Source organism: Marmota monax, unplaced genomic scaffold (assembly GCF_021218885.2).
Source record: "Marmota monax isolate L192 unplaced genomic scaffold, Marmota_monax_Labrador192_F-V1.1 WCK01_AAM20220418_F8-fsc00086, whole genome shotgun sequence".
Lineage (NCBI taxonomy): Eukaryota > Metazoa > Chordata > Mammalia > Rodentia > Sciuridae > Marmota > Marmota monax.
This window is the reverse complement of record NW_026693086.1, coordinates 5,121,523-5,138,280: the sequence shown is the minus strand read 5'-3', so window position 1 is coordinate 5,138,280 and position 16,758 is coordinate 5,121,523. Positions and strand designations below refer to the sequence as shown.

Sequence of the window (16,758 nt, the reverse complement as noted above, 5' to 3'; positions counted from 1 at the left end):
CTTATAGTTTGCTCTTTAGAGATGAGAGGTTGGTTATAGTTCAGTCTTAGGTGATACTAGGATTACATTCATCATGTCACCTGTTCTCCTTTTGTCTAAAGTAGCAGTTTCTCTGAACCTAGGATAAGGAACCACCTCGAGTTGTGTGCTGTTCATTTGAAAAGTGAGTTCCAGTCTTAACGTGGAGTTGTGATTATTGATGGAGTTTTTGTGTTACTGGATGGTGAAAAGTACAAGTATCAGGGGAGTATTTTTTTTTTTTTTTTTTGGTAGTGGGGCAGAACACAGGGCCTCATATGCTAGGCAGATGTTATACTACTGAACTACTTATTGCTCTAGCCTTTTTTATTATTTTAAGACAGGATATTGCTAAGTTGTCAAAACTGGCCTCCAGAGGTGCTGGGATTATACTCTTGTACCACTCCACCCAGTTGTGTGTATCTCTTTATTGAACGCAGTTTGTTTCTGGCCATTGAAAAGTTATAAATAAATAATCAGCCTTATTGGTTGGTGCACAGCTTAGAGGTCTCGGCTGTGGGTAAAAACCTAGAGTTAAAGCTGCTAGAAGGGGGAGAGAAGTGGATTGGGGAACCAGTTTAGGGAGAGAGTAGGGGTTAGGACAAGAAGCATGGGGTGTTGAAATGGTAATAGGCTTCAGATGAGGTGTTTTTTTCAAGGTGGCAGTTTGGAATTCTTTGTGATCTGACTTCGGTGATTTTTGTCCATAAAATGAGATTATTCCTTCCTTCCAGGATTGTGAAGATGGGACCAGTGCTCAGTGTCAGGGTTAACCACTTGAAACAAAAACTTGAGGGTGTATGAGGAGGGGAGGGGCTTTAAATGAAAATTTTAAGTGGGGGAAAAAAAAAATGTGAGCCATTGGCCAGGGTTGGAATTCTAAGCAAAGAGCCCTCCAGATGGGAATAAACCCATGTGGTTGTATACACCTGTAATCTCAGCAATGCGGGAAATTATGGCAGGAGCATCAAGTTTTGAGGCCAGTCTGGGCAATTTAGCAAGGCTATGAATGTAGCTCAGTGGTAGTGTGTGCACCAGGGTTCAACCCCAAGTATAAAAGGGGCAGGGTCAGCAATAGAAACAGCTGTAAAGCCTGCATGCATTTGGGCTCAGGATGTATGTCTAGTTATTGTGGAAGGTATTTGCGGATATTATGGAGTAGTTTTTTGATGCTTTGTGGGAAGGTTGTAGATTGATTTATCATCTTTAGGCAGAAATCTCAAGTTGGAGCTTTAGCTTTCATGGAGTCAGCAGTTCCCATGAAAACTCTCAGCCTTGCTTGAACAGGAGGGTGCTGAAACAAACCTGCCTTGTCTTAGGATGCTGCTTTTGCAAATATTTTCCTTTTGCATCCATCCTCTTTGCCTCTTTCCCATTTTTTCTTAGTTTGCTTCTGCTTTGGAGTCATAGATCAGGTTTTGAGTCTGCCCTTGAATGGGCAGGTATCATGAGATGTTCAGGCATCAGGATGCAAGCTTGACAGGCCTGCCCATTTATAAAAATCCCCACTTTTTTTTAATTGGGATCAGCTTCTGTGGCAGTCATACCATGTTGTTTGTTTTTTAAAGATCTAAGCATTTCATTCCTTATATATTTGATACATTCCCTTTTCCTTAATTTCAAATCTCAGACTGAACATGTGGCTGCATGCTGCCAGGCAAGCACTCTACTATTGAGCTTGCTACACTCCTAGCCCTAACTGCATTCTTAAATGTTCTCATTCCTGTACTTGAAACCAGTCATAGAGCGGTAATGACCACTCAAGTACTCTTCAGGAATGATTACTTGGCTTTCTGAGATATGTACTTAGTACTTCTTATACACTGGCTGCTAGGTCCAGAGATGAACAAAGTATAGTCCCCACTAACATAGCACTTAAATGGGTGGTCAAGAAAGAAGATGAGTGCTTAGTGACAGCTGACTCCATGGTGTCTCCAAGCGACAGGCAAATCTTTTAGGAATCATAAGCTCACCAATAGTAGATTCTACTTCTCAAACTCAATAGCAGTTAAGATGGCTTTGAAGAGCTTTTAGTTTATATAACCCCCATAGAGATGGACTGAACTAAGCTCTTCATCCATCTTGGGCTTTATTTCCTTTACGTAATCTCCTGTCACTTCAATTTATGCAAAGGACATAAGACACAAAGGCTAGCTTATTATTCACAAATTTTATTGCCCTACCTTGCCTGGCAGGCCACCCCATGTAACCAGGGAAAGTGTCCATCTAGCTGCACTGGGCGAGATTGCAGCTCTAAAATTAAGAGAACCTGAGCAGAGGTCCACACTCAACTCCATTTGATGTTCTTGTCCTCTTCAGTCATTGCTGGTATGTCTGTGACGAGGCCTGTGCCAATGGTCCGATTGCCATCTCTCAGGGTGAAACGCTGGCCTTTCTCTAAGATCATTGGCTGCCGCAAGATTAGGCTGAGCTTCAAGTCCTCCCCAGGCATGGCAAGCTCCTAAAAGAGGTGGAGAGATGGACCAGACACAGACTTAGCAGTCTAACTGCTGGCTGCTGTGGAGGTTAAGTCACGGGAAAATGCAGCAGGGTGATGAATCTGTCTGGGCACAGCTTCATGTATTCTGACCATCAGACCACAGACATTATTCAAGAAACCCTGTGCTTCTAGAGTAGGGTACTCCCCCCACCACCACATTTTGGTACTGGATATTGCTTAATCACTGAGCCACATGCCCAGCCTTTTTATTTAATTTTGAGATGGCAGTCTTGCTAAATTGCTGAGGTTGACCTTGAACTTGCAATCTTCCAGCCTCAGCTTCCCAAGTTGCTGGGATTACAAGTATGCACCACCACACCCAGCTTGAGGTACATTCTTAAGAAAAATATTTAGAAACTTTGCTTTTAACAGGTTTCTTTGTCAGAAGACTTTGTATTTAACAACACTCATCAAGAGGCATCCTTTCCAGGGAAATTTTGTGGGTAAATGGTGATGTAGCTGGGCTTTTGACCTAGTTCAGCCTAGGGCATGCTGGATGAGGACTCCCAACTCCAGTGCTCTCTCAGCAGCAGCCACCAGCCTCTCTTAACCCAAGGAAACAGACCCACCCGAGCTTTCTATGACATCTTTGAACTATGAGAGCTGGTAGGAATAATACTCCCTTCGTGCCTTCACATTCCCTATACCCACCATACCTTCCCTGGAGGCAAGACAACACGACAGGCCATGTCCCAAGTCAGGGAGAACATGACAGGCATGAAGTGGGATACAAAGGGCTTGTGGCGGCCACCCTCCTCCTTGCTGAGGATGTAAACCTGGAGGAAAGAGCAATGAGGATGGAGCTGGGCTTGGCTAGAAGCCCTGCTGCTCTGCAGGGGACAGGTTAGCTCAGCCCTGCCACCATTACTTAGTGCCCTCACCTGAGCCTCCACCTTCTGGTGGGGCTGGATGGAACCTGGCTTGGCCATGACCAAGCCACGCCTCAGATCTTCCCGCTTCAAGCCTCGGACCAGGGCTCCAAGGTTATCCCCTGCCTCTGCCCTCTCCAGGCTCTTGTGAAACATCTCAATGCCTAATGGGGAAGAGAAAAGGGAGGGGGTAGACAAGATACAAGAGAAAGTCATCTTGGAACCAGTCCCTGGATGCCAGGGTTTGCTTCTTATACCTGTCACAACAGTGCGAATGTTCTTGCTATGTCCCAGAAATTCACACTCATCTCCTTTCTTCAAAACACCACGTTCCAATGTACCTGTCACCACTGTGCCTCGGCCTAGGAGAAAGGAGGACAGGATGTCAGACCCTGGGTCAGGCTGTTGCTGTGGGAAGTGATGAACAGGCAGAGTCCTCACCAGGAATAGAATAAACTGACTCTACAGGCAGCAGGAAAGGCTTCTCCAGATCCCGTGTGGGCACTGGGATGTAAGTGTCCACAGCGTCCAGCAGCTTCTGCACCGACTTCACACCTAGCTCAGGGTCACGTTGCTGTTGGGGGATGGGGTAGGATTCTGAAATTTCCTTTATTTCTCTCACCAAGAGCCACTCCCCCAGATAGATAGCAAAGCCCTTGAATACCCTCCTAGCCCCATCATCCATCAGCACTAACCCCTGCCTTTACCTCAAGGGCACAAAGAGCAGAGCCTATAATGACTGGTGTCTCCTCCCCCTTGTAGCCAAATTCTGTGAGCAGTTCCCGGATCTCCAGCTCCACTAGCTCCACCATTTCAGAGTCCTGGACAGCATCTGCCTTATTCACATACACCACAATGTGCTCCACCCCAATCTGTAAATGGGAAAGGAATAGAGTCAAAGTTCAGAGTCACTCAAGTTCCCACTCTTCCTCTTTCCATCCCCGTCCAGGCTCTTGAATACCTGCTTAGCCAGTAATAAGTGCTCTCGGGTCTGGGGCATGGGACCATCATTGGCTGCCACCACAAGGATACAGCCATCAAGAGGAGCAGTGCCTGTGATCATATTCTGGGTAGAAGGACAGAAAACAACCTCCTCAGCTCTTTACCACCACTTGTGGCCATGGCAAACCCTTGATCTCACATCCAAACATCTGAATCTATCCTAAAGCACCCCCTCCCCACAAAGCCTATCATTATCTTGAGAGGAGGCAGGTTCTGGACCTGTTCCTAGCAACCCTCACCTTAACGTAATCTGCATGACCCGGGCAGTCTGTGTGGGCATAGTGGCGGGCAGCAGTGCTATATTCCACATGGGCCGCATTGATGGTGATACCCCGAGCTCGCTCTTCCGGGGCATTGTCAATCTCTTCATACTTCTTGAATTTAGCCCCACCTCCCTCGGCTAGAACTAATTGGAGGGAAGAGAACACACCTCTCAGCCCAAGTTCAAAGCTAGAGGCAGAACTCAGGCCACACCCCTGGGTCCCTCCCATCTAAGTAAACCTAAGGGAGATCAGTAGATGAAAAGGGGCGGGGTGGGGGAGAGGCGGGGCAAGAGTTAATCCTGGGAAATGATATTGGGCAAATTATAGTTATTTTGTGTGTATATACAATATGTAACAACAAATCCCACCATTATATACAACTATAATGCACCAATTAAAAAGTCTCTTCCAGCGGAGACCACTTTGGGCCAGAAAAAAATTTAAAAGACCTCAAGGGCCTACCCAGTGACTTATGGGGAAGCCTCTTATCAGCATTTCCCAAGGCCAAAGGAAAGATATACATAGTTAAATATACATCCTTAGGATTTTTACATAATTAATGTATAAAGTTCAGGGAAATCTGGCTCCTACGTTTTCCAAATCACCTCCCCCACGTTCGAGTTCTCTTGGGGCGACAGTAAACTCTACCAACTGACACCGTGGTGGCCCCACCTCCCTGGTTCCCAGTCCCTCAAGTAGATAGGGCTCTGGCGGACGCCCCCACCCCAAGCCTGCTCACTTTTCGTGATGGCTGCAGTCAGTGTGGTCTTGCCGTGGTCCACATGGCCAATGGTACCCACATTCACATGGGGCTTGTCGCGCACGTAGGTCTTCTTGGCTTCCACAGCCAGACTGCGGTACAAGAGGGGAAATGCCCGGGCTTTCAGCGGTCGCAACACACCCTGCAGTAATGGGGTCGGGCTGGCGCAGAAACCTGCCAAGACAGGGGCGCGGAGTCAGGGCGTGAATCCGAGCCCAGCTGCCGCAAAGCCCGCACGTGCCTCCAGGCCACCATCGCCCTCCCTGCCTCCTCACCACTAAAGCGGGGCGTCGCGCGCAGCAGGGTGGCGGACGCCATTGTGGTCGTATTCTGCCCCCGAGAGCCAGTAGTGAGTACCGGGAACCCGCGCGTGCAACCGAGGAAGGGCACTTGCGGCTGCAGGTCACATCCGGCGGAAGTGAGGGCAGGTCTGGGTTCCTCTAGCCTCCAGTTTCTATGGGCGTATAGCCGACTTCCGGGCGTGGGGCGGAAGAGGAGGGTGTTTGTGTCAGGGAGGCGGGGAAGGATTAAAGTTTCCACAGCTCCCTCAGGCCTGGCAAGCTGAGGGGCGACGAAGGTTCCCCGGGATGGCGGAGCATTGGAGGGCGCCCGGTAATGTACCAGGGGCCCGACCGCTCATGAGCTTGTAGTTCCCAGGGCAGCGGACTTCGGAGGTTAGGTAGGGCTAGGCTGGGTTCAAAGGGAAGAAGGCCCCGGCCTGCGGGCGGCCACCGCAAGGACTGCTCGGGAACATCCTGGTCCCGGCGCAGAGCGGCACCGAATTCCCTGAGCGATCTGGCGGCCTCTGCCACAGCTGGAGGTAGGACCAGTGCCTGGACGGGGGCTCAGGTGTGACTCGTCTCTCTTTAAACTGTTAGCTGCAAAATGGGAATAGTGGCTTCCACTTCAGAAGGAGATCTGAGAAGGAATGAACTGGGAGGAGTTGGGAAGGGATCCCGGGGCGTCCAGTCCCGACCTCAGATACCAGCGCTCCTGTCTCACAACCTGCGGGGACGCTGACCTCACATAGTCAGAGCCACCAGGACAACTTTGCCGGACGCCCCTAGGACCCTTCTGCAGCCTAAGAAGCAATTCCCTTGGTCGTCTCCCACCCACAGAATTTTTTACAGATGACACCGAGGGTGAAGGACCACCTTAGGGAGCCTTTTGTTGTTGTTGTTGTTAGGGGGGATTGATCTCGAGCTCATGACCGCTGAGCCCCATTCCCAGCCCTATTTTGTATTTTATTTATAGACAGGGTCTCACTGAGTTGCTTAGTGCCTTGCTGTTGCTGAGGCTGGCTTTGAACTCACCATCCTCCTGCCTCAGCCTCCCGAGCTGCTGGGATGACAGGCATACGCCACCGCGCCGGGCTTGGGGAGCCTTTTAAGGACAGCCCTGAGTCTTGGTCCCGCCCTGGCCCCAGCGCTTAACACAGGATGGGGCTCGCAGTGAGTGAGTGCCCAGTAAATTTTGATTGAATGAATGAGTGCAAGGTAGTAAATGACCTTTCACATCCATCATCTCATGGCAGCTTTCTGTGACCTCACCCTGAGGTGGTGACAGTGGCTGCCTAACTCTAAGTTATGTTTCTGAAACTCATTATATACCCATGGGAATGTAACCCAGTGGTAAAGTACTATCCTAGTATGTGCAAAGTCCTGATTTTGATACTAACACCACAGGAAAGAAAGGAGGAGGGAAGCCTGGTGCAGTATTGCATTCCTGTAATCCCAGCGACTCAGGAGGCTGAGACAGGAGGATCACCAAGTTTGAAACCAGTCTAAGCAACTTAGTGAGACCTTGTCTCCAAATAAAAAAAAAAAAAAATTAGAGCACTTGCTTAGCATGTATGAGCTTTAATCCCCAGCACCCCCTCAAAAAAAAAAAAAAAACAATTTATTTTTAAAGTACACTATTTGGTAGGTAACATAATGGGTGTTATGAACCTATGACACATTTTTGGGAAAGCTGAGTGTGAATGCCTGAAATTTGAGAAACACAGTGCTCAGGATAAGAGTCCAAAATGGGGGAAATATTTTCTACAGCTGCTGACTATAGCAATTTTTTTTTTTTTAAATAAAGCATCTCACACTCTTTTTTTTTTTTTTTTTTAAAGACAGAGTGAGAGAGAGAGAATTTTAATATTTATTTTTTAGTTTTCGGCGGACACAATATCTTTGTTTGTATGTGGTGCTGAGGATCGAACCCGGGCCGCACGCATGCCAGGTGAGCGCGCTACCGCTTGAGCCACATTCCCAGCCCCATAGCAACTTCTATAAACGGATTTTTCTTTCACTTTTTTAAATTTGTGCCTTATTGTTGTAATGATTTGTTTCATATTCATACACGCACACAACATAACTGGACCAATGTCACTCCCCAGCATTTCCCCCTACATCAGGAATCTTGATTTACAGATATCAGACTTACATTGGCTGATTTAAGCAAAGAGGGATTTATTAAGGGTATTAGGCAGCTTACAGACTTAGGACACAGGTTTGAGGAACAGTTCCAAGCCATAGAATGGATCTCATCTGGTAACTGCTTAAAAAAAAAAAAAAAAGAAGAAGAAGGGCTGGGATTGTAGCTCAGTGGTAGAGTACTCGCCTCGCATGCGAAAGGCACTGGGTTCGATCCCCAGCACCACATAATAAATAAATAAAATAAAGATATTCTGTCCATCTACAACTAAGAAGATTTAAAAAAAAAAAAAGAAATTGAAAATAAAACTGCTGCCACTGCCAACAAATACTATAAGCCAGGATTTAGACTCATCTCTAACAGTTACTGCTAGTGGCACTAAAGCTTGTTCTACATCAAGAAAGTGACTTTCCCTCTCCCCAACCCCAAAACCAAGCACATCCAAAGCCTCACATGGATGTGTCTCATCAAAGGATCTTAAATGACATGTCAGTGTTCTTACATCAGTGGAGGCTGAGAAGTTGACTGACACTGATATTGGGGAACAGGTTTGACTGCAGAGAATTTCCTCAGATGTACAGTCTCTTCAAGATGTCCCTCTGTACTTACGACCATATTACTGTGAAAGAGTGGAAAGAGCACAAAGGTCCAGTCTAGTCTGGATATGGTTACATGGTCCCCCACCCCGCCCTCGCAGTTCTGGGGCTTGAACCCAGGGCCTTGTGCATGCTGGGCAAGAACTCTACATCTCTAGCACTTTATTTTGCCATAGAGTGCCACTAAGTTGCACCACCTGGCCTCAAATTTGCCTCCTGAGCAACTGGGGTGAAATGTAGGTTCAGAGGTAGAGTCCAGGAGAGCCAGACACCTGTGAAAACACCTGTGAGCAACGTTAAATGAAGAGCTCCTGGCCACTGTAGAAAAATAGCATGTGTATAAGGGGTGGAGACAAAGGAAATTGAAATACTTGCAACTTTAGAAGGCTGAATTTGCTTGGAGATTTTTCTCTCTCAAACATTTATGTGTTTACAGTTGGAAGAAAAATTCTTTATGCAGAATCTTGAACTTTTCTTTTGTTGTACTAGGAATCAAACTCAGGGGAGCTTTACCTCTAAGCTACATCCTCAGTCCTTTTTATTTTGAGGAAGGGTGTAAGTTGATGAGGGTCTCCCTAAATTGCTGAGGCTGGCCTTGAACTTGTGATCCTCCTGTTTCAAAATCCTAAGTCACTGGGATTGCAGGTTTGCTCCACCTTGCTTGTCCTAGAATCTTGAACTCCTTAGAAAGATGCTCTTAAAATCAAATGGCTTTCCACCTCCCAACCCCAGCAATCTGTTTTTTCTACTGTGTGGCAGACTTTGAACTCCTGCTTAACAGCCATTTTTCTTTCTCCCAGCAGTGTTCTGATTTAGTTCAGGATGGCCTTTTCCCCAGCTCCAGGAAGAAATCCTAACAGGTCTATTCCAATTTTAGTGGGCCAGTTCTCCTTGCAGGGGTTTTGTTTAGGGCTGGATGTGTGACTTCTTTCAGACCAGGGATTAGTAAGAGATCTGCTTGCTTGGGGCGGGGGGCGGGTCAGGGAAGAATTCCTCACCCTGACCCATATTTTTTTTTTTGGAGCATTATAATTATAATGGTGAAATTCATTATATATCAGGCTGGGGTTGTGGCTCAGTGGTGGAGCGCTTGCCTAGCATGTGTGAGGCACTGGGTTCAATTCTCAGCACTGCATGTAAATAAATGAATAAAATAGAGGTCCATCAACATCTAAAACAAAAAAAAAATTCATTATATATCTATACATGCACATAATATAACAAAATAATTTGGCAAGGATTCCTTATTGTTAAGGAGGCATTGAAGAGATGCACATCCTTCTCTGGATGTTGTGAGGTCTGGATAGGAAACCTGGAACTGCTGTGCCCATCTTTCTCCCAGTTGATGACAAGGCCAAATCCCAGAGAAGGACAAAGCAAAGAATGCCCAAGAAGACTACTGATGTGAAATGAGGAGTGTCCTTATGGTTTAAACAGGATCATCTGGGGGTTTTTTTGCAGCCAAATACATCCTAACTACCATCTCTCACTTATTTATTTTTATGTGGTGCTGAGGATTGAACCCAGGGTCTCGAACGTGCGAGGCGAGCGCTCTACCACTGAGCTACAACCCAGTCCCTGGGATGGAATTTTTTTTTTTTTAGAATTTTTAATATTTATTTTTTAGTTTTCGGCGGACACAACATCTTTGTATGTGGTGCTGAGGATCGAACCCAGGCCGCACGCATGCCAGGCGAGCGCACTACCGCTTGAGCCACATCCTCAGCCCCCTTAACTACCATCTCTCAACAGGGCGTGGTACCAAGATATATTTCTTGGGTTTTGATCCTGAGACAGTGACTTAAGAAGAGCTGGGGGTAGGCTTCATCTGTTTCTCTGTCCTTTGTGCCTGGCCATTTTCATCTGTAGGCCTCTGAAATATATATATATATATATTTTAGTTTTTGACAGACCTTTATTTTATTTGTTTATATGTGGTGCTGAGAATCGAACCCAGTGATTCACACATGGTAGGCGAGCACTCTACCACTGAGCCACAACCCCACCCTTAAAACTATTTTTTAAATTAATTTTTTAATTTTTCCTAATTAGTTACACATGACAATCATTTATGTACTTTGATATACATAAATGAAATATAATTTCTCATTTTTCTGATTGTACATGTTGCAGAATCACATCGGTCATGCACGCAGTACACTTGAACTACTAATCAGTCTTCCCAACTGAAGGGGCCAGTATTATGGTACTAGACTCAATATATGCAAAACAGGGCTCATTTTTCTCCCACACTCTCCTCCCTTACCCCTGCTATTACTGGGTATTGTAGGATTGAACCCAGGGCTACTCTACCTCTGAGCTCCACCCCCAGCCGTTTTAATTTTTATTTTTGAGAGAGGGTCTCACTAAGTTGCCTAGGCTAGCCTCAGATTTGGGATCCCCCTGCTCAGCCTCACAAGTCGTTGGGATTACAAGCACATGCCCGCCACACCTGGCTTCTGACACTCTTATACATTAAATAAAAGGCAATACCACACTCTCTTCCCCTTTTCCCACACCTAACCCAGTACCCAGACCTGTAGGTTTCCTCCCCACACTAGATCTCAAATGTGACCATTTGTCACCCTTACCACTGTTAACACTGTGGTTCATTTTGGGATCGTCCATCATCTAGGTTACCTCAAGAGCTCTCTAGTAGGTCCTGTAGGCTCTGTTCTTATTCTTAATATCTGTCAAGTCCACTCTCCACACAGTCTTTAAAATGTGGTCGGGGGTTGGAGTGTAGCTCAGTGGTAGAACACATGCTTATCATGTGCAAAGCCCTAGGTTCAATCCCCAGCACTGTAAGTAAATAAACAAACATCCATCTTACCTGAGTAATTTTTCATTGCACTTAGAATGAAATCTAAATTTCTACTTTAAATGTGTGAGTTGCATCTCAGTGGGAGCAGGTGATAGATGAATTATATCTTAATATGGCTGGTGTCAACACACAATCAAGACTCTTCCCTGTGGCTGCATATCTGGCCCCTGCCCACCTTTGAATCTATCTAATATCACTCATTTCACTCACTCTCCCCGCAGCCAGACAGGTCATCTGTTTTACAAACATCCTAAGATTGTCTCCCCCCAGGATCTTTTTTTTTTTTTTTTTAATATTTTTTTAGTTGTAGTTAGACACAACACCTTTATTTCACTTGGATCGAGCCCAGGGTCTCACACGTGTGAGATGAGTGCTTGCTGAGCCACAGCCCCAGACCATTCCCCCAGGATCTTTGCAAATGTTCTTCCCTTTCCTGGAATGCTGCCCCCAGCTTTCCCCATGGCTTGTCCTCATTCAACAGTCTACCTGGGACGACATCACTTCTTACCTCAAGTAGCCCTCTTGTCAGTTGTCCTTTGATTTTTTTCATAGCACCTAGATATCCCAAATTACTAGCTTGCTTGGTTCTGTTTCTGCTATCCTGTCTCACCAGCTTATGACAACAAGAATTTATTGTTTAACAATAGTGACGTTTAGATGAACAAATCATTCAATGAAGAAATGACTTGTATCAATCAGTTGAGCCTTTCTGTTGGGCTTTTAAGTTTCTTGATGTTTTTAATGGAAAACAAAATTTGTATTCATATCCACTTTGTAAATAAAAATGATTTGCTGCATCTATATGGGCCTTGGCTTTATTATCTATAAATTGGGGATGGAAGTTAACTATGATCTCTAAGATTTTTTTTATTTCTGAAGTTTTTAGAGACCCTCTCAAGTTTGTTGTTGTTGTTGTTGTTTTAAATATTTTTAGTTGTGGGCTGGGGCTGGGGCTCAGTGTTAGTGTGCTTGCCCGGCTTGCGTGAGGCACTGGGTTTGATTCTCAGCATCACATACAAATAAATAAAATAAAAGGTCCATCAACAACTAAAAATATTTTTAAAATATATTTTTAGTTGTAGATGGACACCTTTATTTATCTTTTTTATGTGGCGCTGAGGCACGAACCCAGTGCCTCCACTACATGCTAAGCCCCAGCCCCCCCCCTTTTTTTTTTAAGATAGGGTCTCATCAAGTTGCCCAGGCTGGCCTCAAATTTGTGATTCTCCTGCCTTGTTATTGTCATTTGAATGAGTGCATAGTAGCTAACTGAGGAAGAAATCCCAAAACTTTGTCCTCAGTGCCACTCATCAGGCCCTTACAGAAGTTCAATGGCATCCTGCACTCTTTTTCCCACCAGCCAGCCTGGCACTATGTCCTCAAAAATCTCTGGATATTCCCCTGGGTACAGGCCCCACTGTACTGCCTTTGTCAGGTTAGCATCAGCCTTTCCTGGACCATTGCACCAACTTCCTGTCTGTACCCAGGCCTACCCATCTGCCCTCCACCCCTGCACGCCAACCCTGGGTGCCCTTCAAACAGTGCTGACCACACACGTGTCATTCAGCTGTGAAAGAAGGTATCCAAATTGGAAATACTGTGAACATCACAAAAGCTGCTCAATCAAAGGCATTTGAGAGGTGGCCTAGGTGGCTTAGCCATGCATGGCTGCCTTAGAGGCGGCCACACTCTCAGGTTCAGTAAGTCACAAGAATGACTCAGAATGCAGGTAGTGCTACACTTGGGATTCGTTTCATTGGATACAAATTAAGACCTGCCAAGTAATAACAGGCAAAGGCACAGGGCAAATTCTGGGAGAGTCAAAGGCAGAGTTCCAGGACACTGTCCCTGTGAACTCCAGGTACTTCACCCTCCTGGTACATCGGTGCATTCACACCTGTTGGTCTCCAGCATCCTGAATTTTTATTGGGGTTTCATGATTTAGGCATGGGTGATTAATAAATCACTGGTCATGTGAATCATTTCAATCTCCAGGTCCACAGGCTCCAAATTCCAATCCACAAATCACCAGGTTCTTTCTGGTGCTCGCCCCATACTGAAGCTACATACGGGCTGCCATGAATACTCATTAGCAAAAACTTCAGTATAACCAAAGGGATTCTTCATAAATTGTTTCTATCACTTAGGAAATTGTGCATGTTTTAGCAGCTCTGCTAGGAACCTGGGACAAAGAATAAAATTCTTATTTTTTCAGTACTGGGGATTGAACCGAGGGGCACTTCACTATTGAACTACAACCCTAGCCCCCACCTTTTTCCCTTTTTTTTTTTTTTCTTATTTTGTGTGTGTGTGTGTGTGGTGCTGGGGATTGAATCCAGGGCCTTGTGCATGTGAGGCAGGCACGCTACCAACTCAGCTATATCCCCAGCACTATTTTTTATTTTGAAATAGGTCCTTACTAAGTTGCCCAGGCTGGTCTTGAACTTGTGATCATCCTGCCTCAGCCACCCAAGTTGCTGGGATTACAGGTGTGTCCCACCATACCCAGTGACAAATTATTATCCAAGAGATGGTCTTAAGGTGACTAAAAGCTGAGCTGATGATTGCCCTATTTCTTTTGGTGAAGCCATCAGGAAAGCTATGATCTTTTCCCTTGAGCTTGTAGAACAAAGCTTAGAGCTGCTGTGGGCCATCTTGCTATCAAGGAGAATACCTGTCTGAGAATAAAGGCAGCCCAGAGGAAAGCAGAGCTAAAAGAGCCAGAGGCCAAGTTCAAAATGACATTGTTAGAACCCCTGGATCCAGCCATGCCTGAAGTCATTACTTCTTATTTAATTCTTTTAACTGACAAACTACCCCCTCTTCATGTTTAAACTAGCTTGAATTGGGGTTTATATCATTTGTGGTACCCTGAGTATTAACCTATTCCTGAGGAAGAAATGTTTCTCCCTTTCATATTAATACCTTGGTTTAACTTGGCCCAAGATGCCATCCTGTCCCATCTTCCCCAAAACTCCTTCCTTCAATGGCCATTCTGTCTACTAGCTTCCTTCCCCTTAGACTTCCAAGACTCCCTCAGCAAACCTTCCCACCTTTGGGGGTGGTAGTAGTGGTGCTGGGGGTTGAACCCAGTGCATGCCAGACAAGCACTCTACCACTGAGTTACCCCGCCAGCCCCTTCCTACCTTCTCAAACTCCAACCTTCCATTTCTGACCTTCCCTTTTCAGCACACCTGTAAAACAGCTCTCCCCATTCCTCCTTCCACTTCATTCACTCCTTAAAGCACTAACACTTGGCATCTGCTACCACCACCTCCCTAAAATTACTTTCCCCAAGGTCACTTAGCAATCTCTCCGTATCAACATCTTCTGTAAGAGACAGTGGCAGTACGTAGCACCACTCCCATGGATCCTTTCATGTCCTGTATGCGCTTGTGCATTTGCCCATTTCCCTCTCACACGTCCTGTATTACCACAGTGCCCACCTTTGGCATATGGCTTCTCTTCCAACAGTTAGAACTCCCGCCTTTTTATAATTTATTAATTCATTATTCCTCATGCTGCTGGAGGGCTTTGCCTTGACAGAAGTGCCTGGGACTCGACTTCTGAGGGATGTGAAAGTACAAAAGGGCCAAATCCCTTGTTTCTGGACAAATCTGAGGCATAACTTACTTCCAGGGCTCCCTTGTGGCTCTAACTGAAGTACTCTCTGCCCAATAATCATGTGCTTGCTTGGCTTCCTTTTTCTCCTCCTGCTCCCTTACTGGTTTCTCTTGGTAGCATTTTTTTTTTTTTTTTTTTTTTGGTGGGATGGCAATCAGATTGAACTCTGGGCCTCAAGTATGCTATCCACATGCTCTATTAGTGGGCTACACCCCAAGCTGAGGTAGCTTTGTTGCATTTTGATATTGGGGATTGAATCCAAGGGTACTTTACCCCTGAGCCACATCCCCAGTCCTTTCTATTTTTTATTTTGAGATAGGGTTTTGTTAAAATGTAGAGGCCACCTGAGCCTCCAGAATCTCTGGGATTACAGGGATGTATGTGCCACCATGCCCAGCTCCAGGTAGCACTTTCTTAATAAATAATTTGAATACATTTGAACACAAACCCTCATCTCAGAACACTTCTGGGAAATGATTCAAAACATCATCTCAACACTTTCTATTTCTCTGCCTGTTTAGGGTTGTTTCCCAGAACGAGGTCTCTTCTCTACATATATTACCTGGACTGTCTCATTCATGTCCATGGCTTCAACCGTTGTTCCTCATGTCTGATCACCAAACTGCTTTGTACAGTTCAGACTGTAAATTCATCTCTGCTGGACAGCTCCACCTAGCTCTTCAAGAACACCTCCTGATGCATCTAATACAGTAGACACTCATTACATGTGACTATTTTAAAAAATTAAAACTTAAGTTCCTTAGTCATCCTTGCCACATTTCAAGTGCTTAATAGCCATATGTGGTCATGGCTGCAATACAAAATGTTAATGTAGAATATTTCAGTAATCTCAAGGTTTTATTGGGGGCTGGGAATGTAGGTCAGCAGTAGAGTGCTTGCCTCACATGTGTGAGGCCCTGGGTTCAATTCCCAGCATACACACACACACACTTTCCTGGGCAGTTTAGACACAACACTTCCAAACCTAACTCATCAACAGCCCTTTGCCCTTCTGTATTCCTCAGCTGTCTCTCCCCCGGGTGGATGGCCCAACTACAGAAGGTGTATAAAGATATGCAGGGGTAGATCACAGATAGAGATTCCCTCCCATTGGCATCTCTCTCTGAAGCAGGGTAGACAAAGATGATGATGAAGAACCTAACAAAGGCCGTCTCTGACATGATGATAGCTTGGTTAGAGCCAGCAGATTGGCTAGGTCAGAAATTACTTTTTCACAGTAAGTTCTTCCAGCCCCATCTGGCTGCCCTCAGTCTTATGCGAGTCAGAGCATTTATCTCCATCTCTTGGGTTACTTACCTCTGTGTTCCAGGATGGGCACTTGATCCAATCAGTTAGTTCTGGAAATTTTATCGGAAATCTCAGGGGGCAAAAAAAAAAGTGTTCTCCTTCTACCAAGTTGCTAAGCTGTTGGGAATTACGTCTGGAGATAGGGAAAGCCATCTTGCCACCAAGAGAGGATACCCTGCCTGAGGGTGAATCTAAATGCATGGGAAAACTGAACTAGGGATGGTGAGCCACAGGTTCCTCATATATTTTGGCCCCTGCATTCAGCCGATCCTGGCCCACTCTGGACTTTTCAATTATTTGAGCCATAGATTTTATACCTCCTGATGTCCTCAAACACACCTCATTATTTCTGGGCCCCGTTGTTTTTTTTTTTCGCCTGGGACGTAATCTCCTGGACCACCTGCCCCTTTCCTCACAGAAGCAGCCAAATTAAGTTAGGGATCCGCCTCCTCGCGGGGCCTCCCCAAGGTCACCTGCTTCTTCCCTCGCCCAGCTCCTTGGGGGCGATGTCCACGTCCCTCAGCTGCAGGGCCAGGCGCTCTAGGCTGCGGCGGGACCTTCTGAGAGCCT

The 16,758-nt window shown here is 45.8% G+C and overlaps 1 protein-coding gene and 2 long non-coding RNA genes across 3 annotated transcripts; 1 reads left to right on the top strand and 2 right to left on the bottom strand.

Moving 5' to 3' along the window:
• Positions 1-2,173: 2,173 nt before the first annotated feature.
• Tufm (Tu translation elongation factor, mitochondrial) lies at positions 2,174-5,843 on the bottom strand. The gene is made up of 10 exons (XM_046454736.2): positions 5,688-5,843; positions 5,392-5,586; positions 4,629-4,795; positions 4,349-4,453; positions 4,095-4,259; positions 3,829-3,961; positions 3,645-3,749; positions 3,400-3,551; positions 3,175-3,294; positions 2,174-2,479 (listed from the first exon to the last, which is right to left on the bottom strand). The coding sequence occupies exons 1-10, from the start codon at positions 5,728-5,730 to the stop codon at positions 2,306-2,308; spliced, it is 1,359 nt and encodes a 452-aa protein (XP_046310692.1). The 5' UTR covers positions 5,731-5,843; the 3' UTR covers positions 2,174-2,305.
• A 62-nt stretch (positions 5,844-5,905) lies between these two features.
• Positions 5,906-12,057, top strand: LOC131424548 (uncharacterized). The gene is made up of 2 exons (XR_009227802.1): positions 5,906-6,232; positions 7,572-12,057. It is a non-coding gene; the product is annotated as an uncharacterized LOC131424548 (long non-coding RNA).
• Positions 7,855-16,744, bottom strand: LOC131424546 (uncharacterized). The gene is made up of 2 exons (XR_009227800.1): positions 8,339-16,744; positions 7,855-7,956 (listed from the first exon to the last, which is right to left on the bottom strand). It is a non-coding gene; the product is annotated as an uncharacterized LOC131424546 (long non-coding RNA).
• Between the last annotated feature and the right edge of the window lie 14 nt (positions 16,745-16,758).